General features: G+C 40.6%; 1 protein-coding gene across 1 annotated transcript in view; it reads left to right on the forward strand.

Annotated features, from left to right (window-relative positions):
- The window catches only part of SKAP2 (src kinase associated phosphoprotein 2), a 181,977-nt gene that overhangs the window by 43,507 nt on the left and 111,276 nt on the right, over positions 1–27,194 (forward strand). The window contains exon 4 of the mRNA XM_018575404.1: positions 11,346–11,444. Within this exon, the coding sequence (XP_018430906.1) occupies positions 11,346–11,444 (99 nt within the window). The remainder of the gene's footprint in view (positions 1–11,345; positions 11,445–27,194) is intronic.

A 27,194-nucleotide genomic window follows, 5' to 3' on the forward strand; every position in this document is an offset into this window, starting at 1 on the left:
ATGAATAGCTGGGTTATCATGTGACCTTTGAATGTCATTCACTGCTCCTTCAGGGATTCCCCTCTTGTTTCCTCCAGTACTTGTTGGAGGGACAAACAAGAGAGGGGGCAGGCACAGCTGCAGCACGGCTCTGTGCTGTCAGCAAATACTGAGCAGTAGCCCACTATATGATGAGTTTGGGTCACAGGAGTACATTAGTAAATGTACTCCTGTGACCCAAAAGAGAACTATAGCCAAAAAAAGTTTGGATTTAGTCCTCTTTTAATTACTTTATATTTAATCTTTATATTTAAATAGTTCCTGAGCATTAATAGGATATACAGTACATACATTCTCTTATACAGGTTTTTATGCACTTTATGAACAGAACAACAAGTGCATGATTTATATATTGCTTTTTAAAGAATAAGAGTATACTTTGCATGAATTTATTACTGCATAGTCACATGACCACCTTTTAACAAATTCCCTGTTCAGGAAGTTTATGACTTTGCACCAAAGTGACTGATATACAACATTTGTTTTGTTGCTCGTTTTTGGCTCTAAAATGTCTTTATCATAACCTTTTTTTCAATATTTTAGCAATTCCAGAATAATACAAACTGGCAGTGCCATTGTAAATGATACAAAATTATGACAAATCCATGCATTTTTTTGTCCTAGTGCAACCTAGGCAAGCAGAAGTAGAAAAACCTGTCCATACAATTGTTTTGTTTGCATTCATGGTTAACCAGATGCATCAATAACAAGATGAAAATGATGACAGAGTTTAATAATGACATGCAAACACAACAGTGCCTTTTTACAAGATGGAACTGTGCCACAGGGTGACTTTCTAAACCTGGATGATACATAACTTCAATACATTTCATTATCAGCTGCAGGCTACAAATTATAAAGGCTTTAGCAAACAACCCCAACATTTTTTATCTATTAATTATTAAGGAGAATTATGGAGACATCTGCTTTATTCAAATTATAATTAATCTGTGCATTAAAGTAATTCCCTCACATGTAAAGTAAGATTATAGTGTTGTAGGACATTTTGATACAATGCAGAAAAATTTTTTGGGAACCAATTTTGTCTTCTTAAAATTAATGCAGCTGCTTCAAATGGTGAAAGATACAGTACACACCTAATTCGTGACACAAACAGGTCTATTCACTAAAAGCTGAACAGTTTGGAGAAGGCAGGTGAAGTGAACAATCTAGGCCAATATAGCTTATTTGGAACAAATCTCCTATTCAGCTCACTTTCCATTTCAGTTATGTTGTCCTAGATTGTTCACTTCACCTGCCTTCTACAAACTCTTCACCCTTTAGGCCAGGTTCACACCTTAACGTTTTGTAGCGTGTTCAACGCTCGACGAACGCTCTACAAAACGCTCAAACATCTAAACCCCATTGTATTCAATGGGTCTGGTTCACACGTTGCCGTATTTCCGCCCGTCCGAACGTGATACAAAACGGCCTACGCCCAAAGAAGTACATGTACTTCTTTGGGGCGTTTTGGTCTCGCGTTTCCATTGGGATAGAGCCAAGTAGCCCACGGAAATGCGCATTTTTTTTTACCGCTAATCGCGGTAAAACCACGCGCCGCGAACCGCGCGGCAAACACGCATATTCAATACGCCTAGGTGTGAACTCAGCCTAAGTGAATAGACCTGAAAGTTTTAGCACCAGTGAATTTGTATTAGAGTTTATTTTTATTTATTATATGCATTTGGCCTTCAAGTCTAACTCTTGGCTGACGTTTTCTTTTAACCCCTTCGTGACGGGAGACATACAGTGTACGTCCCGTCACAAAGTGGCTATATGACTGGCCACGTACACTGTACGTGCCGAGTTATATTAGCCTCTGTAATGCTGGTAACTGCTGATTCTCAGCAGTTCCAGTCATTAATGAATGCCTCACTATTGAGGCATTCATTAATGAAATAGTTAAGCTTTTTTAAAAGCTTCTTTCTTTCATTAATGAAAGAATGAAGCCTTTACATTCAGATACGGGTTCGCTAAATAGCGATCCCGTATCTGACAGCTGAAGATAGCAGAGAGGTAGCAGTGACTCACCTCTCTGCTATTCGTTTTGACAGCTGGAGGGGCAATGGCTGTGTTTTTAATGCAGCTTTGGCTCTGCAGATTCACACACATCTGAGGTCCAAAATCAGTCTTCATCTGTGTTGATAGATGGCCAGCATTATTCAACCCTCTTCCTGTTGTTAAAGGTGTCATGGGACTGCCCACGGGGGGGACGGGGCGTTACCACAAGCAGGCAAACCATAGCAGGGAAACTAGCAGAAGGTCAGTACAGGAGGCAGGCAGGCAAAATAGGGAAACAAGCAGAAGGTCAGTGCAGGAGGCAGGCCCGGATGATATGGAAACAAGCTGAAGGTCAATTCAGGAGGTAGACAAAAGCAGAATCCAAGGGAAGTCAACCTCAATATGTCGCAATACTGAAGAAATCTGAAAAGTACAGCTAGACAGGTGGCCACACACACCATTAATGAGACACTAGCTAAATACTTCAATTTAAGAACTGCTGATATATTTATACTTTATATTTATTTTATATTTACCATTGATTGTGCAGTACAAAGTCCTACTGAAAAAATAGGAATGAGCTTTGGGTTTGACCTAAGTCCTGCCTGTTCTCGGTTCAGGCCATATTTGGCCAGTTTACCCACTGGAATTCCTGCTGCTAAAATCAGAACAAAGCTGGTGGGTATCCCAGACGACATCATTGTCTAAATATGGTAGTTCTGTCATTAAGCAGCAGTAGGGCAGCATCATTGTTCGGTGGGTTGTTGGGATGGGTAAGGGGTACTAATGTACCCTTGTACTCATTCACCTGGAGGTGGATATCTGTGGGCCCCCTTGTTATAAAGGGGGTTCCAGATTCCTATATGTCCTCCCCCACAAACCCCCACATCCTCTTGGGAACCGGATGTGGGGAAAAGGCCGCTATCCATCAGTGTTACAACATGGAGCAGATTTTGCTGCCTCCCTTACAAGGTACCCCCAATGTTGAAAGGTTGCATGGCCTGGTATAGTACAGGATGGGGGGCTGCATGGTCACTGCTCTTCCTTTCCTAGCCACCTAGGCTGTCTGCCTGGCTAGAGGTTTGGTTTGAATTTAACGGGGAAGTTCACATCAGTTTTCTTAAGTTTCCCATTATAATTCCTACCAGACCGTTATCCATAGTGCAATGTTCAGGGTTTGGTTCGCTCAATCCTGTTAAACAATCCTTTTAATTTATATCCAATCAGAGAGGCCCTCAAACTGCTTAGTTTTTGAAACAATCTGAAAGAGACACAATTAATATGTAACATGCGTGGCCAGTCTAAAGGTAGCTATTAGTCGACTCCTACTCAATCAGTCAAACTTCAGGCTGCAGGAGGCGCTGTCCACACCACCCAGCTTGAAAAACATCTATTGAAAAATTGAAGGAGCTGAGTGGAAAATTGTCTCGTCAGAGACCTCTTCTCTTTCCTAGAAGTACCCCCCGTGGAGATCCCGGACTGGCTGGGCCCCGATCTGGATTTTGAGAACCGCCCTCTACCCCAGAGACATCGCCGGCGCAGCATCTCCGCAGGTAGACCTAGGGCATCGCGACCTGCACCCTCATCTAACGAACCTTAGAACCCTGGCCGACACTGAGGCGCTGAATTACCCCAATGCTCCGTATCAGGACTGAACTTACCTGCCCTGTTGCCGAAACCTTCGCACCCTATCTGGTGCATTGATCCCGCTGCCACTATCGTAAAATCTCGGGGGCAACCCGAGGGGCTGGAGCCCTGCTCACTGGACCTTTGATTCGACTCCCGCTTCTCTTTAGACCAGACCGAGGTCCCCCAGAAGACATCACACACCTCTGGGCCCCTTATTCTGACACCCCTCCGGAACTTCCGCAGCGGGATGCCGCTGGGAATCTGAGACTCCTCCATCGCCGGGCGTCCTTCATGGAGGCTGTCCACATACAAACAGCCCATCCATAGAGCAACCGGAGGTAACGATCCACCCTCTCGCCGGGTAGAAGCCGGCCCTGGGCCTCCATGAACGGCTCCACGGTAATCCGGGGGCTACCCCCCGCTGTTGCTTGATGTTTTAACTTTGTTTTATTTGATGAGTTGTTGTTGTTGCCACTCTAGTTTTTTCGATACCCTCAGGGATGCCATCGCGTATGGGATGGTGACCCGGCTGGGTCGCTTCCCCGCAGATGTCCCTAGATGCCCAGACAGTTGCATCTCACTCTCTCCAGACCCTTACTCGCTTAGGGATTTCCCCTCCCTCCGCCCTTGCGGCCGATAGCCCACCACTGTACCCCACATAGGACCTCGGCTCTACCCCGACCCCCAGGGTACCTTCACTCTTCCCGGGGGTCGGTGGAGACCCGATTGGCTGGTATGCCCTTACTGACCTCTCTACCTCCTCCCCCTTCCTCCCTTCCCCTTCCGACGTCGCTGTTTCCGGAGGATGTCGCGTCTCAGGGTCCTATCCCTCAATGCCAGAGGCCTGAATATCCCGGAAAAATGCTCCATGATCCTTCGAGATCTTCACCGCCAAAGAATTGACGTGGCGCTACTTCAGGAGACCCACTTTAAATCCGACCAGATCCCCCGCTTAGGTGACAGGCGATACACTACTGTGTACCATAGCACCTCTCCAGATAAACGCTCTAGGGGAGTAAGTATAGTCCTCTCCCGCTCGCTACCCTGGCTACTGATGGATCAATTCTCCGGGGAGGGAGGACGTATACTGTTTGTTAAGGGCACTGTGGGGACTCATACCGTTACTCTAGCCAATCTCTACCTGCCCAACCACGACCAGATAACATTCCTGACTCGTGCCCTGTCCCACCTGGCTGACTTTAGGGAAGGCCTCCTTGTCCTCGGAGGGGACTTCAACTTTGTCCTGGACCTGAGTCTAGATTCCTCCGCCTCCTCCTCCCATCTCTCCTTCAACAAATTGAACCGTATCAAGAAGTGCCTATTTGACCACCAACTAGTGGATGCCTGGCGTGTCCAACACCCCTCCTCGCGAGACTATACTTTCTTCTCCCACTTACACCAACGCTACACCCGCATCGACCTTTTCTTAGTGCACCACAGTCAACTCCCCTGAGTCCACTCCACCGACATCGGTAATATTGCCTTCTCGGACCATGCCCCGATCCTACTCACATTCTCCCTGGATGGTCCGCCCCCAGGCCCGTGGCAATGGAGACTGAATGAGTCCTTATTGCAGGACCTGGACATATCAGCATCCATTGAACGCGACCTCCGTTTTTTCTTTGCAGAGAATTCCACCCCTGACATATCCCCCTGCGTGATTTGGGAGGCGCATAAGGCGACGATTCGGGGCATGCTTGTGGCCCATGGCGCTCGCCTCAAGAGACAGCGGCTGGCCCAGATCACGACACTTTTGACCCAGATCCACCAACTAGAAACGCGACACAATGCCAAGGTAGACAGAACCTTGGAGACACAACTGTGTTTGCTGCGAGAACAACTCCGTTCCCATTGCCTCAGAAAAGTTAAAGCTTCCCTCACTAAGTGCAGACGAACATTCTATGAGTATGGCAACCAGTGTGGCAAGTACTTAGCTAGAGCACTCCGCAAACGTCATGCCCAGACCTACATCCCAACGATCACCCGACCGACAGGCCACAAATCCACTATGCCTATGGACATAGCCGCAGCCTTCAGCGACTACTGCCCATCCCTATACAATCTCTCGCCCGACACCTCCCCCGAACTTGCCCGTGCACGCTCCTCCCGCATAGCCGCTTACATTGCTGACTCTGGCATGCCCTCCCTTGACTCGTCTGTTCTCTCCCTTCTGGAATCCCTGATTACTCCCACCGAACTAGCATCTGCCATAAAATTTACTCAATCCGGCAAAGCTCCTGGCCCCGACGGATTCACCTTCACCTACTACAAACAATTCCACCCTTCCTTTCTACTCCGCTCCTATCAGCCCTCAACTCCCTCCTCACTGGGACCCCTATCCGACCGGAATCGCTGCACGCCCATATAACGGCCATTCCCAAGGAGGGCAAGGATCCTTCAGTATGCCCCAGCTATAGACCCATTTCACTATTGAATGCAGACACGAAGCTATTTGCAAAAATCTTGTACCACCGCCTCACCCCACATCTAACTGATCTGATCCACCTTGACCAGGTGGGCTTTGTCCCTGCCAGGGAGGCCAGGGATAACACCACCCGAGCCCTGGGAGTCATCCACTGCGCCCTGTCGTCCGCCTCTCCTTGCGTCCTGCTGTCCACGGACGCGGAGAAGGCATTCGACAGGGTGGACTGGGACTTCCTCTCCTCGACTTTGCGTGCGATTGGTCTTGGCCCCCATATGCAAATCTGGATTAGCTCGCTTTATTCATGCCCATCCGCAAGTATGCCGGTGAATGGTGTCCTCTCTCCCACTTTCTCTATTTCCAATGGTACCCGCCTGGGCTGCCCCCTCTCGCCTCTCCTCTTTGTTCTCGCCCTGGAGCCCTTCCTTTCCGACTGTTCGTTCCAATCCCGACATAAAGGGAGTCCAACGAGGCCCCACTCACCACAAGATCGCAGCTTTCGCGGATGACCTTCTATTTTTCCTGACCTCCCCCGATATCTCCCTCCCAGTGCTCTTGTCAGAAATCAGCCGCTACGGTAAACTCTCCAATTTTCTGATCAACTCCCATAAATCAATGGCCATGCATATCTCCCTTGCGGGACCCCGCCTACGAAGAGTCCTGGACAACTTTCCATTCAAATGGTCCCCCACCTCGATCAAATACTTGGGCATACAACTTCCACGAAACCTCTCCCAAACTTTTTCTTTGAACTTTCCCCCGTTATTAGTTACTATCTCCTCTGATCTCAAAGCCTGGTCTGCGGGTACCTTCTCCTGGATGGGCCGCTGTAACATCCTCAAACAATCTATCCTTCCCCGCCTCCTTTACCCACTTCAAGCCCTCCCAATCGCGATTCCCCCGTCCTATTTCCGTAAATTGAGAACGCTTTTCACTTCTTTCGTGTGGGCCAACAAGCCCCCCAGACTCCAATACAACATTTTGCGCAGACCTAAACAATCTGGTGGGATGGGCCTACCTGACATCCGTCTGTACTACACCTCGGTCCACCTAACCCGTGTTATAGACTGGTGCCGACACCAAACCTCAAAGCAGTGGACTGGCCTGGAACAAACCTTCACTACAGTGCCACTCCCGGGACTTCCCTGGTGCGCTTCCCCCTTGCCCCCCGCAGTCCGCTCCCATCCCACGATCATGCCCACTCTCATGGTAGCTAGAGCTGCCTTCGCAGCTCACTCCCTCTCCCCTTCCCCCTCACCTATGGCTCCGATCTTAGGTAATCCGGCTTTTCCACCTGGACTGGGGGACGCACGCTTTCAAGCACTTGGCACCCCAGGTGACTTCAGAGCGCTCCACCTTCACCCCTAGACCCCTGGAGGACTATGCAACTTACCCATTTTCTGCGATCTCTCCCGCCCCCTCACAATTCTCTAGAGCCCTGACCCCATTCGAACACGAGAGTAACCTAGAAGGCCAGGCCCGACACGTTCTCTCATTCTGCTACAAACTTCTCCTAACTAGCTCCTCAACCGACACCCCATGGTTCTTACAGAGATGGGAGGAGGATCTCGGGATCAACCTGGACCCGGAGGATGGTAGGAAATTACTCACATTCTCTTATCAATCATCCATTAGCAATAAATACCAGGAGGCAGGATACAAACTAGTCACCAGGTGGTACAGGACACCCAAGGCCCTCCACTCCATGTTCCCACAAACTCCAGACACTTGTTGGAGGTGTAATGCCCCATCAGCAGATATACTGCATATATTCTGGCCATGTCCGAGCCTACAAACTTTCTGGGACCAAGTCCATGCCACTACCCAACAATTCACAGACGCCACGTTACCACGCGATCCAGCTCTCTACCTACTACACCACACCAACATCTCCCTAAAAGCCTACAAGCGCTCCCTGCTACGCCATCTCATCAACGCTGCCCGGGCCTGTATCCCAGCCCTATGGCGGAAACCTGAGCCCCCCACGGTCCACCAATGGCTAGACAGGATACAGGATATCTATCATATGGAGGACCTCACAAGTTCCCTCCACAACACCCCCGCTAAATTTAGAGCCACTTGGTTTTATTGGATCGACTTTCTCTCCTCCCCGGCGTATGTGACACTACGTCAGGGCTCTGACGTGTGACATTCCTCACCTACCCGGACCCTGCCCTTGCCTCCCCCTCCTTCCTCCCGTCGAGAAGGGTACCCACCCCACCTTTTACCCTGCTTTTCTGCCCACCCAAGCCCTTCCTACCCCCTCCCCACTGCCCCCTATAGCTCAACAAGTGGATAATATATTCCCCGTTCTACCCCCTGAACCCAGCGGCACACAGTGAACCAATGTCCGTTGATTCCTCTCACCTTGCTTGCCTCACACGCCCTTCCCAGCCTCTCCCCTCCTCCCCCCTGTCCCAGGATGGGACGCGCGGTTCCCCCTGTCCCAGGATGGGACGCGCGGTTACCTGTTTGTTATATCTACGAGAAAACCTGTCTCAACCCTTGAAAGACCCTTGTTGTATTTTGTGACACTGCGTTGTGTGTATGTAAGAACACCTTTTGCGGCCTATGAGGACGACCAATATTGTGCCTTGCCGGTATTTCCTGTTATTTGTGTGAAAATTTGGAAAAGAAAGAATTTATTAAAAAAAAAAAGAAATGAGATGAATGCAGGGAATGCAGAAAGAAGTGAATTTGTGTTCACCAAATGCCCATTCATGAATATAATTTACAAAAAAAGAGTTCTCCTGCACATGAATTTTTTAAGTCCGTAAAGGTGACTTTATGTCACCTTTAGTAGATCACACCTGGAGTGTTTAGGGTGTGTATCCAGAATTTTTATCTTTGCAATAAAAGCAGGTCTCTATCTTTGGAAAAAAAAATAAAAAAATTGTCTCGTCAGAAGCAGTCACTGTTCAAGTATTCAGACAGCCACGGGTGCCAGCTGAATACAAGCCTGCGAAGGAGATTTCTCTATCCATGTAAGCATATATGGCTACCATAATTTTGAACATTAATTGTCAAACCTAACCTTTATGTCCCAAAATCATTTTACCTGTTTTTTGATTATGATATGATTTTGATATGATTTTGATAGCAACTGCTATATTTACATTTTGTTGTTACAATTTTGACACAAATGTTAAACATTTTTGCAACATAATTAAAATTAGAATTTGTTAAGGCAATAATCATGCAGTCTGCTTTGTTTGAAGGACTCTTATTGAAATAGGCATTCCACCAATAATTTCAGCTACTAAAGGATATTGCAATTTCCATCAGCAGTCACCCTGTTGTCCCCCCTCCCCCTCCACACACACAGCACACTGATGCCTATAACTTTGATGAACTCTTCATACAATCAAAATAGGAAAAAAACAAATACTAAATATGGTGTGTTGCTTTTGTTCCTATACACCTGCTACCCTTACTAGCTTGTGAGGTATGAGTATTCAGAATAATTGAATCCCCTCTGTTGCAGAATTGTTGTGCCCTATGTAGAGCTCTTACATCTCTGTGTTTTATATACAGTCATTATTCATAGTAGTGTATAAAAAGTATTTTCTAATAATCAACTACTGGCTCCTTAAAATGCACCTAGGCCCAGACCATGGACATTAAAGTATTAAAACAATTTCAACAACTGATAAAAGAGCTTTAAAACAAACCCTTACTGACCTCGGTAGCTGCAGGCACTCGGGAGCAATTAATCTTTAAAATCCACACAACAGAGGAACTGAAATTGGAGCTCCTCTCTTTAACTGCAGGGACTCTGCTCCCAGCTAGTCTTCTAATTTAAACAAACAGGAGATGCTGTAAACTGTTAGAAAAAACTTTAGGGTTCTTTGTGATCTTTGAAGATGAACTATTAGGCTTCCCCTACCCAGAAGTGTCCTGGCAGCCTTCCAGCCTTCTAATCTCTAATGTAGAGAACAGAAAGAATAAGCTCTGGGTGGGAGAATTAGGGTGAGCTGTGCTGTCTTAGAGAAGAACTTGAACAATGTTAGTACTTCACCTGTGAACGTTACACTTTAAAGGATGAAATGCTCCACAATCCCTGCAACTACAGAGGTCAATGAAAGCTTGTTATAAAGCTCTTCTATTGCTGTTAAAGGGACATTAAGTGAGGTAGAATGGGGTAATGGCTAGCTATAAAATGATTGTAGAGGGTGTAATTAAGGATTCAGTATTAAGGAGCTAAGGGTGTTTAAGGATTAAAGCAGAACTCTGGTGAAATTTAAAAAATCCCCCACCCCCCAAACTCTCTGGCCACATTTAAAATAATATTTATACATCGTCTTTTTTTTCTTCAGAAGTCTTCTGCCTGGCCACTGGATATCCTCAAGTCTTTTTTTTCCTCTTGAGGTGGTACCAGTGAGTGGTCTTCAATACTGCAGAGAACAGTGCTTAGGACGTTAGCGCTGCTCTCTGCAGTATTGTACTGTGAGCCAAGACTGATGTGTTGACGCACCCCCAAGGCGTGTGTACATGACAGCCTGGGTTCACAGAAAATAGGTTGAATGATGCTGGCTGTCATTTGATGTGGAAGAGGAGTGAAACTGGGCCTCAGGGAGGTTAGTTTGTGGGGTACAGCACTAAGGATGAGGTGAGTAGTGTTCCAGGAGCTGCTTTTTTTGTGCAATGCTGAGCTGCTTAAAAATATACCTTTCTTTCAATAAAACAGTGCTTTACTGTAGACATTTTTGGTTCTTTTGGCCCTCCTGAACATAAGCCGAGCGCATTGTAATTCAAGCCTCTTAATTCTACATCTATGGACCCTTGTTGGTATACAGTGTTACTGCTGCTACTTTACTGCTGAAGCTCTCAGTACTTCAGTACATTGAATGCCATTATGTGGCCGGTGTATGTACAAACCCTAAATACTCTTCACAATTGGTAAACTTCAGCTTAAAAGTCAAGACTAGAGTATCTGCAATGTATGTGCTGACTGCTATTATTCATTAAGTAGAAATAAATAAATGAATTAAACAAACCAGCCTCAAGCTATTGTATCCCATCCCCATATATGAACGTAAAATGCATATGGTACAACTTTTCTAAGGGCTATGTAATCTATATCCAGAACATAACAACTGCTTATTAATTGTTAAAATTGACTAAAAATGTACATTAAAATACTAAACTGAATAATATTGTGAACATGTAGGGCACACCGTTCTGTTCATTTCTGTTATTAACTGTTCTATGCAAGTAGTAGTCACTTAAAAAATGTTTTGTTTTTTTCCTCCAGGAGATTTCGAGGATCTGGACGAGGAGGGATTTCCTCGTCCTCCTGATACTTGTTCTCTGGCCTCTGATCGGGATAAAGATGATGAGTTCTCCTCTGAGGGTAAGCACCTATTTATCTTTCAATATATATTGCTCTTTTCCACAAATGACCGCAATGGGATTCATAGAAACAGAATACAGTGTTTCAGAAAACAGAGATAAAAGACACCAGCTTTTATTTTAGTCAGCCTCAGTAAGGAACTGGAGAGCTCCCTCTAGCGGTATTATTGCATAAAAATATTTCTCTACTGCTTATGTTTAGTTTTTTTTAAAATCTGAGTTCATTTCATTTACTTTTGTGACTTTGCCACATCGGCATTTTACGCATAAATCAATAACAATAATAAATCAATAAATGTTGGTTGACAGATTTCAATTCTCTTAAATTAAAATCAGTTTTTATTATTTTGTTTAAGTAGTCTAGATTTCTCAATTAAACTATAACAGATCGAAAGTAATTTGTTGGCTCTAAAAACATAAAAACTGCAAATGAAAGAATGCAATAATTTAATAAGTGAAAAAAGTTTTATGTCTTTTTTTTCACAGAACTTACATCCATAATAAATCAAACAAAAAATCTACTTACATTTTCAGTTTACTTGCTTACAGTAAATTGTAAGTTTCACAAAAAATATTACTGTGCAAGAAAAAAGATGTATTTAAGACATTTTTTGATGTTTTTGATTTATAAAGCATCTGTTTTGATTTTGAGTTTAATATTTTTGCTTTTTTTAATGCAAAAGATATATGTACCTTACTAAGATGACATGCTAATGTAAACTTTCAGAATGTTAAATTAAAAAAAAAAAAAATACTACTTTTTATGTGCAGGGACATTATCTACATAAAATACAAAAATAAAAAATATGCAAATGATGCATATTGCTAAAACCCGACGGGGTTATTTAAAAAATATTCAGAACTATGCTTTGATGAATAGTGCTCTAGCTTACAGAAAAACATTTTGCTCTAGAAAGATATTGCACTGAAAACCTTTTTTTCTCGTTTTTTAAAATGTCAGTAATAGATTATATGTAGAACCATTTAGGAAAATTTAGCAAATTATATTTTGCAATAACTTCCATGGGTATTGTATGTACGCTCCCTCGATTTAATTACGTGCATTGAGTGGAGGCATTATAAGTTGGTTATAAAGTTATGAATGAGTAATGCTTTGTGACATGATATGATGATCAAGCAGGGCCTCTCTGTCTCATAGTACAATTGGCAAACTAAAATATGCTTCACACAGCAACACAGCACTCAAGGTTTTATGTTATCCAGATCATTCCCGTTGGATACATAAATTGCCTTTATGGGTTATAAAATTATGTCTATTGCAGAGCAGCAATAAGTATACTGCATGCATGTGTAATAAATACGGTGCTCAGCGATTCAGAGAGGTGTATTCTATCATCTTCAAAACTTCACCCCTATATTTGGGAGCATTTAGTATATTCCATCGTGTTGTGTCCAAATATGATTTACTTTGCTAGAATGTTACACTGTTTTCTTTTAAAAGAGTATTACCAAGTGCTACATTAAAATGATTCACTGTATACTTACTGACTAAATTCTGAATAAAAGGCGAAAGAAAGCATGTTCACTTGAAACTTTCAAAAACAAACTAAAAAAGAAGTTAGCACTAACTTCCTAAAATTCTAATTTGATATCCTGTTATAAAAATTATAATAGGTGGACAAAACGAGTGCCCCTCCAACCTCTAAGTGCCATGAGCTGATTATGAGGCCTATTGAATAATACAAAGCTAAGACCAATGGCGTGCTCCCTTCTCATGGTAACCAATTGTAAATCAAGCCTTATTACTTATTCTAGTAATTAGAATGTTAACTGCTGATTTATAATTGGCTGCTCTGGGCAGATGTATGAGAGTCTTCTTTCTACTATGTTACAGACCTGTGTACCATGTTACTCACTCAGTCTCTCTAGAGATTAAAAATGCAGAAGGCATTTTAAGCTGCATGAGAGCTGTAATCTTGGATTTTGATGAGTCAATCAGGGTTACTATTGCAATTTTTCTTATACTCTGTTAATTAAAAGTAAAAAAAATATGCCTCTTATTTCTAATAAGTATTTGTCAGCTAAAAACTTTCAATTGCAGAGTACGGATCTATGCAGAAACCAATTTTTCTTTTCCAGTCTCTGTGACTTTTCTGTTAGGTATAGCAGGCAGAGTGTTAACGAGTGAAACAAAATTAGCCCAGGTCACGGCAAGGTCTGTTATTACATCTTATTTTTATTTTGTCCTTTTGACTCTCTGCTTTGCAGTTCATACCAACAAAAGTATATACATTGATACATTATGAATGCTAAACATGATAAGTATTTTTCATAATGTTAATGTAATTTTCAAGGCACCAAAAAGGTCACATCCTTATATTTCTCTATGCATTAGGAATCTTGTGTTCTCTCTAATATTTCTCCCTCACTGTTCCTCTGGTTCAAAAGTTCACCCGATTCCCCAATGACCACCTAATTTTCTAGATATTCCCCGAAGCCATTTGTGTTTGGGTTTCTTTATGGATTATTAGGTACTGCAGGAAAGTCAAATAAGTTATATCTTATAATGAAAGCTGGCACACTTCAGTTCAATGATGCCTAAACTTGATTGGCACAAGCAATTATCACAGTCTAGATAGAAAAGTATGAGATTTTACATGACAGATAATACGAGAAAATAAATATAAAAAATAATAATAAAAAAGTGAAATTTTACCATATACAATATATAAGATATATAGAAAAAAAGATAGATAGATAGATAGATAGATAGATAGATTTTTCTTAGGGTTAAAATTCTGATTTTCACATTGGACTTAAGATTAATTGCATTTCAAAGAGGGACTAGAAAGGCCTCCAATTTAACCAAAAACTGATAAAAGTTTTATAATCATGTGTTTTTATTAATTCCTTTTGTCTGAAAGGCGTTCACCCCCTTCATATAAATGAGGGAGAGATAAATGATTTTTCACTAGCATGTTTTTTTTCTTCATTTATTGATGTGTGATTTATTTTGATGTATTACATTACATTACAACATTTAGTAGCATTACTTGAATCATGGTATCAGTGTTTGCCTTCTAAACTTCAATGGCTAACTCTAATAACTTGCAACAAGAAACTAAAAAAGTAATGGATTGATATTAACTAAATTTAATTTAGTGAAATATAGGACATATATTGAATTTAAACTGGTAATCAATAAATGTGTCTGTGCTGTTAAAATGTATATTTTTGTAATTAACAATTATTTTTTTTGTTTTACTTTTTTTTAACCAATTTTGTTTTTTGTTTTTTAAGCACTGTCTACTATTACAAAAAGATACAACTTTTGTATTAAAAATGCGTGATATAAATATGTAATGTAAAGGGGTGATGTCTGACAGCAAATTTATATCATTTTAATTTAATTTTTTAAAATGGTGTTTTCTTTTATAATGGCTAACCATGTTACTTTACACAGAAAGAGTGATAGAGTGGTACACATTTATTTCCATAAACAATGTAGCCCTTTGAAGATGTAGCAAGTTAAAATGCAATATTACCATTCCCAATCAAATGTAAAAAAAAGATCCACACAAATAAACTAGTGATAGCCTTTGAATATGATGGTTTTGCACATCTCGGGATTCACATTATTGCACCATATCAATAAGGGTAACAGTAGCCATCCTGTCAATAGTAATAAAGTTAGAGACTACAATGCACCACAGTGTAACTAGATCCTCGATCTTCTGGGAAGTTTAATCTTTTATAGAAACAAATGTCCTTTCTACTTGCCATTAGTTATCCTTCTCCTGCTTCAATGGCTTTAATTATGTGATGTATTCACTTATGATGAGAAGAGAATTCACAGAGGGAGGCATGTAACAGACAGATAATCAGAGACAAGCCACACTCCGGCTGCTACCCTGTACATCCTTTCAAGAGTTAAAACTGCATCACTGTTCCCTACACCCAGTCCTCTCTTAAGGATGATTTGTCCCTCACAGATGTACTGTAACCTTCGCTTGTATAATTTTTTTATCCATCTCTTTTTTGCCTGTTTGGTCATTTACCTGTTTCAATAGATTTGCGAAAAATATTTTTTCGAAATAACAATATATGACTTTATTTCTTTAGTTTTATTGTTTTAAATACACAATTTAAGAGAGCAGCAAAAACATTGTGTGGATTACCTTAAAGTGGACCTTGCATTAAGCAACGCATAAATAAAAGCTTCAAAATCTAAAAAAATAAATGCTAGGTCCCTTTGCTTGGTATTTTTAAACCCTGCTATTTCTGGCATGCACTACTATGTCGAATTTCTAATTTCATCTGCAGAATGTGACTTCCACATTTTGCTTATGCCTGCCTCTAAAAGGATTGCTGTCCTGGGCATTAGTGGATTTCCCAAATGCTGTAGAATATCACCTGGTTGCAGACCAGTTCATCACAATATGTCCATCCTGGGATGCTACAAGTGGTTCCAGCATAATCTGGTTGCAAAACTAAAGACTGCAACATGTGTGCATGTATAGGTCAGATCAAGCTACAGATCAACTCTAAAACAACTATTTTTTTATGGGCACAAAGATATGGGGACGCAGGGACTTGTCATAAACGCTACATTTAATTTCTCCATAGTTGGTCAACGTTAGAATATGTTTAATTATATAGTTATTTAAAAATGTGTTTTTGCATTCTTAGGATATAGCAAGTATCTATGAGCTTAGGTCTTTGCATGTCTTGCATCTCATGTATGTCTTCTGTAGCACTGGGACCTTATGCTGTTTCTTGGGTGACTTGCGCCATCGTGGCAAACATGATTAACATCAGTGGAGATGCACAGAGATTTTCTAGCCAGTTGTCTGAGCAATAACAACCAGTTCTAATGGTTGAAAGAGCTGCTTATTGCCCCATAAAGGTCCTAAATGTCCCAATTTTGACCTGCAAGTTGCATCGGGAGTTTGATTAGGGGAGGGATCAGGCCATTTGTGGCCACCTAAATGCTTTCACAATCCATTATATTAGGTATAATAGGTAATATATTGTACTTAGTCTTGTAAGCATGGCATCTAGGGAGTCACCTTCCTGCAGTTTTCTGCGATCTTAAAACAAGGCAGGGTGAGCTTGTGTTCCCTGTGTATTTACCAGGCTGGGCTTTAGAAGTCCAGCATGAATCTAGAGTTGCAAAGATTAAAGCGGACCTTTACACCCAAAAATCTAATTCTACCAATGCATGATGATTAATAATAACATAGACATGTCGGGTGTAAAATGCTGTGATTATGAAATACTTACACTTGCAGAACATTCACTTCCTGCTTTGAGAGGACAAAATGACTTCAGTTTCCCAAAGCAATGCACACTGGGATTGCCTTGCCATCAGCAGAGGATTGCTGGGAAATCTCATCTATAATCTCACGAGATCTCAGAGAAAGGTATTTTCCTCCCCTGAGATTGATGTGCATGATCACATGTCCTAGACACATGTCTAGTCACATGTGCCATAAATCCAGGAAGTGAAAGGAGACCTAGTAATCTGCCCTTAGTAAACATGACCACAGTCAGAAGACTGGGGAAGAAAAGAGAAATAAGGTATGAAAAGAATACAAAGCCGGAAATTATCTAGAAGTATGTGATTGTAAATTGCCATTACTAAACATTTCTAAAGGTGTGTTTGTTGTTATTTTAAAGGTATGGGTAAAGGTCCACTTTAATACAGTTTTTTTGCCAACTTTATAATAATTTCAAATAAGCTCACAATATAAATGCATAATAGTTTCCTTTAAAGTGCATGTCCACTTTTAGAGAACTAACAATCAGTGTCTTTGGATGCTTTTCTTTAGCACCCCTGACAAGGCACAAGTTTACATTTTCTTCACGTAAATTAAAGTTTGTTCTGTGTATATAAGAAAAACTTGTATCCTGTAACACTTACCACAAAACGCCAGTTATCCAATTGTTGTTTAATAGGAAACACTTTATTATTCCATGATAACTCTTTATACATGCTGGACTTTATAAAAAATGTTTTCACTCTCGAGACTTGCTCATGTGTGCCGCAGGATAAATTTCAACACAGGTGGAGTACAAACTCTCACTGGAAAGAATGAAGATTGTGGAACATGTCTCTATAAAGCAGAACTCACTGGCAAAGATTTTTCACAAGTCCACTAAAAGTAATGAAAAACTATAAGTTTGATAACTGGAGTTGTGTAGTAAGTGTTACAGGTTACAAGTTTCCCTGTGATACACAGAACAAACATATATTTAATATGGAACATATAATCTTTTCAAACTTTTGTTTAGATGTGTGTATCAAAGAGATCAGCTTGGACAAAGTGAGAGGATGAGGGGGTGCAACTTGATCTCCCCTTGTCCATTCACAGAATGCCTTGTATTCTGTGAAAAGGATACACATGTATTAATGGATGGAGGGAGAGGAGGGGGCGGGTACGGGATAGGAGCCCTTCACTGTTGCAGATGCAGCTCTCATCACTGCAGCACCGGAAAGGTCACTGTTGCCTGTATTATCTGGCAGGTGCAAACCAATGAATTCTAAAGTAAACGGGACACAGTGAAGCATTTAACACACATCATAGGAGGTACTATTTTTCCCCTTAATAATTTTCAAAAGGTCTACGGTTCCTTTTGAAATAAGTTTCATAAAATACAGGTCACGGTGTCGAGCCTGTGGTTTCCCATGGAGTTTGCTCTGCTTAATGTCCCTCTGTGCCTCACATTCAATACACTGTAAAGGATGTGACGACTCACTGGACTTTAGACCACTGGAGTGAAGGGAGAGTGAGGCTGAAGGGAACGGTCTATAAGCAAGCCAGGAACAAGGTTCAGGTGAGTATAACTTTGTTAGTTTAGCTCCCTAGACAAAACAAGCACTTAACCCTTGCAGTACACGGGTAGCCCCACTGCAAGGGTTAAGATTTGATTTGCCTGGAGTTCTGCTTCAAATTTAAAAGCAATATGCCCATGTTAAGGCTATACTGATGCTTTATAACTGTGGTCCATAGTGTTTGTGCTCTACTAAAGTCTGTGGGATTCATTTACTAATGCAGCAGGGGCTCATCTCTTAGCAAAGTGAATGTCTACTTTGCAAAGCAAATGTATAGTTAGCTTAGTAAATAATGTGAAGCTCTGTTCATATCAATCATCCAAAAATATGCTCCCAAAAATCCAGTTTTTAAAAAAAACATTCCCTAGCACATAATTGGGCAGTCGGGGAACACGGCTTCACTTTATTTACTAAGATTATTGAATATTTGCTAAGTTAACAGTACTTATTTTGTAAAATAACCCTATAGAAAACAACACCCTTACTGTTATATATCTTTTCTTTCTTTTTACAATTTGCATTCGGAAGAGGCTTAAAACCTATATCAGGTCACTGGTGCTGCCTTTATCACTCGGGATATTTCCCCTCACGTCTTCACTATAGACAGTATAAGAGGGGAGTCTCCCCAACAAGAACATAGACAGCAATAGACAACTCCATCCAGATTTAAAAAAAAAAAGTTTTGGTTGGATTTTCACCTTGATCATTTACATTTTTGTATACCACAAGGGAAATCTTTAAGACTGTAAGTCAATTGATATACAGAACTTATCTCTAAAAACAACAGCATTGTAGATTTAGTTACCCTTCATTTTTTTCTGGCAGTTCAATTATGATATTATGTACAAACTATGTCACTATTTATAGATTTCCACCCGCTTGCACGACATTAAGGATAAATCTGTCATTCAAAAAATAAATTAGACCTTAAATAACAGTAAAGTTACATAAATGTGCTAAGCTGCCAGGTCACCTAGACTAAACATTTCTATTCAGAAATCTGCATTGGCTGCAGTTTTAATGTCTGGTAAAATCTGTATAGATGAATAAGGATTGGATTAATCATCTGGTAGCTTTATTAAGTACATACTTGCTCTTTGGCTTCATTATGAATGCTGCATCATAAACCAGTTTATGAAGCTTCCTAAGTAAAACCTTCAAGGCATTGGTGATATTTTTCAGGTGTCTCAGAAGAGGGCGTCAGGGGGTGCAGGCATACATTACCTTTATTGAGAGGCAGCAGGTCACATACCCAGCATGAAAGATTCACTCTACCCAAACAGAAGGTTAACCTATGGCTGGCTGCTCAAGCTAGTGAGAACACATCACCATAAAATTACAGACTAACCCAGCAAATAGGCTGCAAAGATCATTTAAAAAAGAGCAAAGCTATGTCTCCTACAGTGTGTAAGTCATTTGCTCTTGCTTCTGCAGCAGTCATTTTGGTTTCAGCAAAACTTCAGAGGTTTGTGGCAAGAGCAAGAAGTAATAAGCTTTGCATATCCTAAAGTCTTGGGTCATTCGTTCAGTTCCTAACATGAAAAAAAATACGTAATTCAGCTTGTATGTTCTCTGCATGTTTGCACGGATTTCTGCTTGGGTGCTCCAATTGGCTCCAACAATCCAAAAATACTGTAGCCAGTTAATGAACTTCTAATCAGTCTGTCCATAATGTGTCAACATGAATTTGGCAGAGATATTAGATTGTAGGCTTGTTTGTCATCAGAAATGATGTGAATGGTTCCCTTTTCCTTGTAAAAAACAGACAAGAATAATACAAATAAATAAATGTAAGAACTTTTACACTCTAAGTTGTGCCCAAATCGGAAGTGGAGGGTAAAGAGCTAGTCACCAGTATTGCCTGTGACAGCTGACCTTTTCCCCATTACTGACTTGCCGTTTCCGATGGGCTCAACCATCGACAATTCCGTGTGTTCGCCGAACACATGAACTGTCAGGGCATTCGGTGCACTGGGCATTGTGAAGCCCTAATTGGCTAAAGCCTTGCACCTGACCACAGGTCAGGTGCAAGACTTTGCCCAATCAGGGCCCAGTACTCTGTAAGAGCAATGATTGGGCAAAGTCATAATGACTTTGCTCAATCATGGCTCACCTGTCAGATGCCCTACAACTGTCACCGCACCGCTAGCTCTGCCCAATCGTCTATATGTTGCCGGCATCTGTCAAAATGACATTATGAGGCGGGTGTTCGTCACGAGCGGATGGGACGGTGATCGACGTTTTTAAAAAAATTATTTTGTTTTATTTTTTGTTTTATTTTGTCGAGTCGTCATAGTCGTGGACAACGCTGGGCGTCATGATTGACTCTGAATTACGTCGGTGTATACACTATATTGCCAAAAGTATTGGGAGGCCTGCCTTTACACGCACATGAACTTTTATGGCATCTCAGTCTTAGTCCATAGGCTTCAATATTGAGGTGGCCCACCCCTAATATTACAGATTTTTCCCTTACAGTTCTTCTCTTTTACCCTTTTAGATATCCCCATTTGTCTCCCTTGCTGTTTTTTTAAAACAACAGACACATTTTAGAAACCCCACAGTGGGGATGATTTATTAACCCCTTCTTGACGGGAGACGTACAGTGTACGTCTTGTCACTTTGTGCCTATATGACTGGCCACGTACACTGTACGTGACGAGTTATATCAGGCTTTGTAATGCCGGTATTTGCTGATTCTCAGCATTTAACAGTCATTCATTAATGTCTCAGTATTGAGGCATTAATTAATGAAATAATTAAGCTTTTTGTAAAAGCTTCTTCCTTTCATTAATGAAAGAATGAAGCCGTTACATGCAAATAGAGGACCGCAATTTGCGATCCCGTATTTGACAGCTCAAAATAGCAGAGAGGCAGCAGTGACTCACCTCACCTCTCTGCTATTTGTTTTGACAGTTCGAGAGCCCGATGTTTAGATACATTTCACTGAAAGAATACAATGTATCTCTTTTGAGTGAAATGTATCATTTCAGAAGAATCACACAGCAAAAATGTAAAAAATGTGTCAGTCATTTATGAACAGAACCTGAAAACTAGCTCAGTCATGAAGGGGTTAAAGGAATAGAAAATGTTCACTTTGCAAGGGAATTATCAGTTACCTTAGTGAATGCAGGGAAAATTCACTTTGCAAAATAAAAAAAAATGTTTTTGATGGCACATGATTGATTGAAAATTCACTCTGCAAAGTGAACATACTCTATGGGGTTGATTTACTAACCTTATAAACACACCACGAACATGTATACACCTTTGTAGTGTGTACACACCCAGCAGGTGTGTTGTGCAAAGCCAAGCATGAATTGCAAGGTGATGTTGTGTAAATTAGCTCTATGTTGTGTTGCTTGCGTTGATGAATGCAGGAATGTAAATGCATGAGCTAACCATTTTTGTCTAAACTGTGAAGCAGCATTATATATGCATCAAGTGCATGATTTTTCCATATATGGCATTAGTGGAAATATGCTTTTAGAGACTTTTTGGTTGATAAATAAGTTTTGCTGTGTGAAAATCACACGCACCTGGTGCGTGTGTGTGTTTAGGTTAGTAAATCACCCCCTAGTAAATCAGCCGCAGTGGTTTTAAATCCTCACGACACTATCCACATGTAAAAATAAAGCTTTGCATTTAGTTATACTTTAATATCAGATTTGATATTTTCTGACAGAGGCATTATGACTCCCTACACAGAGTTTATAGTGGAGTTTTCCTTTAGGAAGCAAATCTCTTTGTAAGTTTAGATCACACCTATATGGCTAGCATATGGAACAATGACAAGGAGGAAGTGAGATATCGCACATTTTCCCAGGTTCCTGAAAGTCTGCTACATTCCTAAATTCCTTGAAATGGCACATGGCAGAAACTGATTCATAGTAAGAGTACCATTACAAGATGTCTTGTGTCTGCTGAATGTAAAACTTGTGACCCATAGCTCAGCTCTGCAGCAACAAACGTCTGGCTTGACTAGCAGTATGATTCATCTGGGAGGCTGTCTATGGCCGTCCAGGCCCAGTGCAGGTAGCGTGCACTGACATTTTAGCTTTTGAAAGATTCAATAAATGTGGGGATCACTGCACAATGCAGGATACAAATCTTAAGTCTGTGTATAGTGGCCTGTGCACTATTTTCCAAGAATGAACTCTATATAATATTTTCTAATGGCAATTCTGAAATGCTATATGAAAAACATTTTATGTTCTGAATGCAATCAAAGAAAGATATACTGATTTTAAAGGAGACAACGTCCACCTAAGTGCTTTCAGGCAAGGACACATTATACAATCATTTACATTTGGTCTACCATTTCTGACCCATACAAATATCAAACACCCATACAAACCATTGAAGAAAAGGGATAAAGTTAAAAAAATAAGTCTGGCAGACTCATATTTATGTATAAAGTCAATAGATACAGTCACTAAAATATATAACAACTTAGGAAATATTTTAGGACAAGCAGAGCAAGCTGGAAGAGGAAGGTAATACTATGGAATTATATATTGAGTACTTATATATTGGGGATTCTTGGTAAAATGTATATAGCAGTAACTAACATGTACTTCTAGGTGTTTCTACACAGCCCTAACCCAGTAGGGTATGTGGAATTTTAAAATATAGTGCATTGGCTGTATCTTTTTTAATGGTTGCTTTATATGTGCCTTTGGAATGTATTGCTATTGCTTCATAATTATTTCAAATTTATTTTCCATTCTTCATGATGTTATAAGACACTCAAAGTTTTACTTTGCTGGCAGACAGAATGATCAGGGCCATCAAGACGGCATTGATTGCTCAATATTGTTTCTTTATAATTAAATCTAGACAAAGTAATAGCAGTGGGAATGGGCTTATGGATACACTATCCCCATCACTCAACAATAATGTTGTGTCTGAAGTTTATGCTCCTGTACTGCTTTGAAAGTCCTGATGAATTCAAGGAAAGGCAATGTAGAACAGGAGTCTGCCTAATGATGTTGAGTTGATGTTGCCTCATAACTAAGAATGAGTGAAGTGACTTTGGCAAAGTTAATTTTACTACAAGTTTATGAAATTTTGACAATGTGTAAGCTCCCACTGACCTGCTTAAAAAAATGTTACATTTATAAAGCACAGCAGTGTGTGTTACAAAATGCTTAGCACTTTGCTTGCTTCTAGACTCCAAAGCAAGCTAAGCGCTATTAAAATCAATAAACTACAAAAAAATACAGGGGGAAGAGTCCAGTCATGTGACCTGTCAACAACATGTGACCAGCAATACTCCAATCACTGGGTTCTCTCTGCTGGTTTAAGGCATGGTTATTCTTTCTGTGAAATAACCCCATAAAACAATAAAGCTAATGGGAGGTCTAGTTTTTGGCAGAAGAACAAGTCCAGGATAGTTGAGAGGTTGGTCCTTAAATCCTCAGGAGCCATTTAGAGTAAATTGCACCTTTAAAAAAGACACCAACAACCCCATTCACTCAAATGCATTTTGCCCACATCAAATTTTACCAAAATCTCTGGATTTTCACTGAAATTTTAGGGAATGAAAATTGTAATTATCGCTACTCATGCTGACTCTAGATACTTATCATATTATGGTTAAATTAGTGAAGGCAAATAAGCTTTTCAGTTTGAAAGCCTAGTTAATGAGATGAAGTTCTGCACTTCCATCATCCAATCATGTGCAAGCAAAAATTACTGTTTTTTTTTTTTCACACGACTGGGTAGTCTTTAAAAAGTAGATCAACACAATGCATCTATGAGGAGTACATCGGGTTTTCCTTGTGCAATATCATGCAGCAGCAAATTGTCGGGCCCTTCTCCTGAGTACCAATTGTCAGATTAGGGCCACTTTAGTGAGAGCACAGTAAAGCCACCATTATGTTTGTGTTATATAAAAGTGGAAACTGGAACACCCAGTAGAAACTCATGCAAAGATCACACAATTTCCATGCAGATAGAGGTTTAAAGCCCAACTCTTTTTTTTTGTTTTAAGATGCCCCAGATTTTGTAAAATAGAAATGTTACCCAAAGTCATTCAACCCAGAAGACTGAGTGCAGGGTGTCATGGGCCTCCTTTCCCAAGTGAACATTACTGCAGCACCCTGCTCCCCCCCCCCCCAGTGTAAAGATGCAGAGAATAGTACTGACCATTACAAGAGTGCCGTTCTTTGCATCAATGATGAACATCCACTTCTAGGAGCGGATCTGAAGTAGAAACGGAAGAGGACCCTCTTCAAGATGGTTAGTGTTAGAACACAGTGGCATAGTGGTTAGCACTTCTGCCTTGCAGCCTTAGGGGTCCCTGGTTTGAATCACTATCTGCAAGGAATTTGCATGTTCTCCCTGTGCTTGCCTGAGGAAACCGAAGTACCCAGTTTCCTCTGACACTCCAAAGACATGCTGGAAGGTTAATTGGCTCCTCTCTAAATTGGCGGTTGAGGGTAGGGAATGATGTGAATGTGCAACAATGTAAAGTGCTGCGGAAATTGTCAACGCTATATAAATACCTATAATAAATAAATAAACACCACCACCTAGGGGTAGACATCAAGGGGGTTGATTGGGGGGCTGGGGTCAGATCTCTGAGTTGAGCTTTATTGGTAATTAACCAAGAGAACCATCATTGCAAGGCTAAAGTGATAAACACCAGCCATCGAGCTGGCTGCAGTGAAGGAGACAGATATGCTATGAGATAATAGATTTTTTTCATAATAACCCTCCCTATTAGCTAAATGTAATACTGCCCCTGCTGTATAAAATATTAGTCTGATCAGTGCTAATAATTGCTTCTTTTTTTTTTTTAAATGAAAGTATAATGATAAATTTCATGCAAGCTGTTGGGAAATACTACTTGTCTGGGATTACGGTAGCAAGGTTAACAAACATGGCACAACTATTGCTAGTCTCTTGATGTTGGATTTATGTTGGATAGGAGCCTTGGTGCCTTGTAGATAAATCTCACATTCATTTATTGCATAATACAATGCATGTTTATATATGTATCTTTAGACATAAACTGGTCGCTCTTTTATGCAAAAAGACAAAAGATATATTTGTTCTAAACAATCATAAACCTTCCAGGTGCTCAAACAGCAGATAACAGAATGGTAGAAAATAGCTAAGAGAAAGCTGAATCCTGTGATGTACTGAATTTAATGACAGGACACTAATGTAAAAAAACAGACCAGTTATAGTGAACTTTTTTTATTCAGGGTATAATGTGCAAGGATTGGAACCTCTGTCAGGTTTTCACCACCATTTCTTCACTAATTTGCTGTCATAGTGACAAGAACACAGGGACAGGAATTGTGGGAAAATTTCTCCAATAAGATCTCCTGAATTATTGATATTGTTTAGTAGATGGGAAGGGGCTAGAACCCCTGTCAGGTTCCTATTGTTATAGCTGTGCCTCATTGGGAGAAAGATACTTAGGACCCATTCAGACCTTAGCGTCCTGGTGTTTTGCATTACTGCACATGCATTAAAGTGCATTTATTGCATGTGTTAACATGCGCTGGGTTGAAGCAGCCCATTTAAATGAAGGAGGTGGCAATATATCAAAATAGACATGCACAATGTTGGCAATTTTAAGTCTCAGGACAGTTGTTAGCCTTTGTAACTCTGTAATTATTCTCACATTTGCATTTTTACTATTCAGTGGCGAGGCAAAGATCATGGCTAGATATGGGAATTTCATAGTTTTCCCAACATTTTCTACAAGCAAACGCTTGTTGTAAAATACTTGCTGTAATTTGTTTACAGCAAGCATTTACTATTTTTTTTTGTAAGCAGTAAAATTAATCTTTGTGTGATTTTGGTGTGAGTTCAATCACTAGAAGATTCTGCCCTCAAGTTTTCAGCATGAACAGCCTTTTTTTAACATATATAATAAATACTTTTCACACCCAATAAAAAACTGATTTATTACACCTGCAATGCAAAAAAGTAACAGTCACTTATTAAATGTAATCCTCAGTAACAAAAGTGAACTCCATAAACATAATCCTGACTGTAAACCTAAGTGTGATAGTAGCAGTCTCAAATCCCACTGCTGCTGTCAGAATGGGACGATTGCAGTCTTAGCTTTTCAGCAAGTGGGACAACAATCTAAGTGCCAGCAGACTGGGAGTGATCATCACTGGAGCCAGTTAGCTCTGCAGTTAACCCTTTACATGCACAGACAGTATGCACCACGTGTTTTAACAGAAACAATTACCTTTCACAGCATGTGATGTAGCAACTCTAAACTTTAAGAAATGTCTTTGACACTCGCTACCACAACAGACAGGAATAAAACAGAGTTTAAAATATGGTAGCTTTCTTCAAAGAGGCAAACATTCTTTAATTTGGTGAAAAAAAATAGTTGCAGAAAAGATATAACATAATACTGAACACAATTTGCTCGGGCTTTGGTTTTAGCACAGTCTAATTTGTTGTAGAGTAAATCTGATCAGACAGAGTCACTGGCTGTCTCATAAATTACTCTTCCAGTATCCTTAGCAGTTTCAATGGCAAGCAAGAGCAGCAGCTGCCAATTGCCGCAGCTTTTTATTGACCCGCCAGAGGGTGTCACTGAACAAACCCCCACACAATTGAAAGAGCTGAGAGGTGTGAGGTAGGTGTGCTTTATTATATTTCAAAAGGACATTCCCTTACTGGCTAGTATTAGATCTATAACCATATTTGCATAGTTTTACAATCTGCTAGTCAACATAGTCAACATATTATTGAACACAATGAAATTACAATTTGTTTCCAAATGAAATGAATGTCTATACCACCTATAATATTTAATGTGACCAATCTGTCTTCTGTACATTATAGCAAAGGCATCTTTGGTATTTAACTGATTGTTACTCTCTTATACATTTGTGTATACACTTATTGTTAATGTTTTTAAGCCATTTAGAAAGGGGCTCATTGACAGGCTGTGCATATTCTGGAATGTTTTAA

This window comes from Nanorana parkeri, unplaced genomic scaffold, assembly GCF_000935625.1.
Source record: "Nanorana parkeri isolate BGI_ZX_2015 unplaced genomic scaffold, ASM93562v1 scaffold4, whole genome shotgun sequence".
NCBI lineage: Eukaryota > Metazoa > Chordata > Amphibia > Anura > Dicroglossidae > Nanorana > Nanorana parkeri.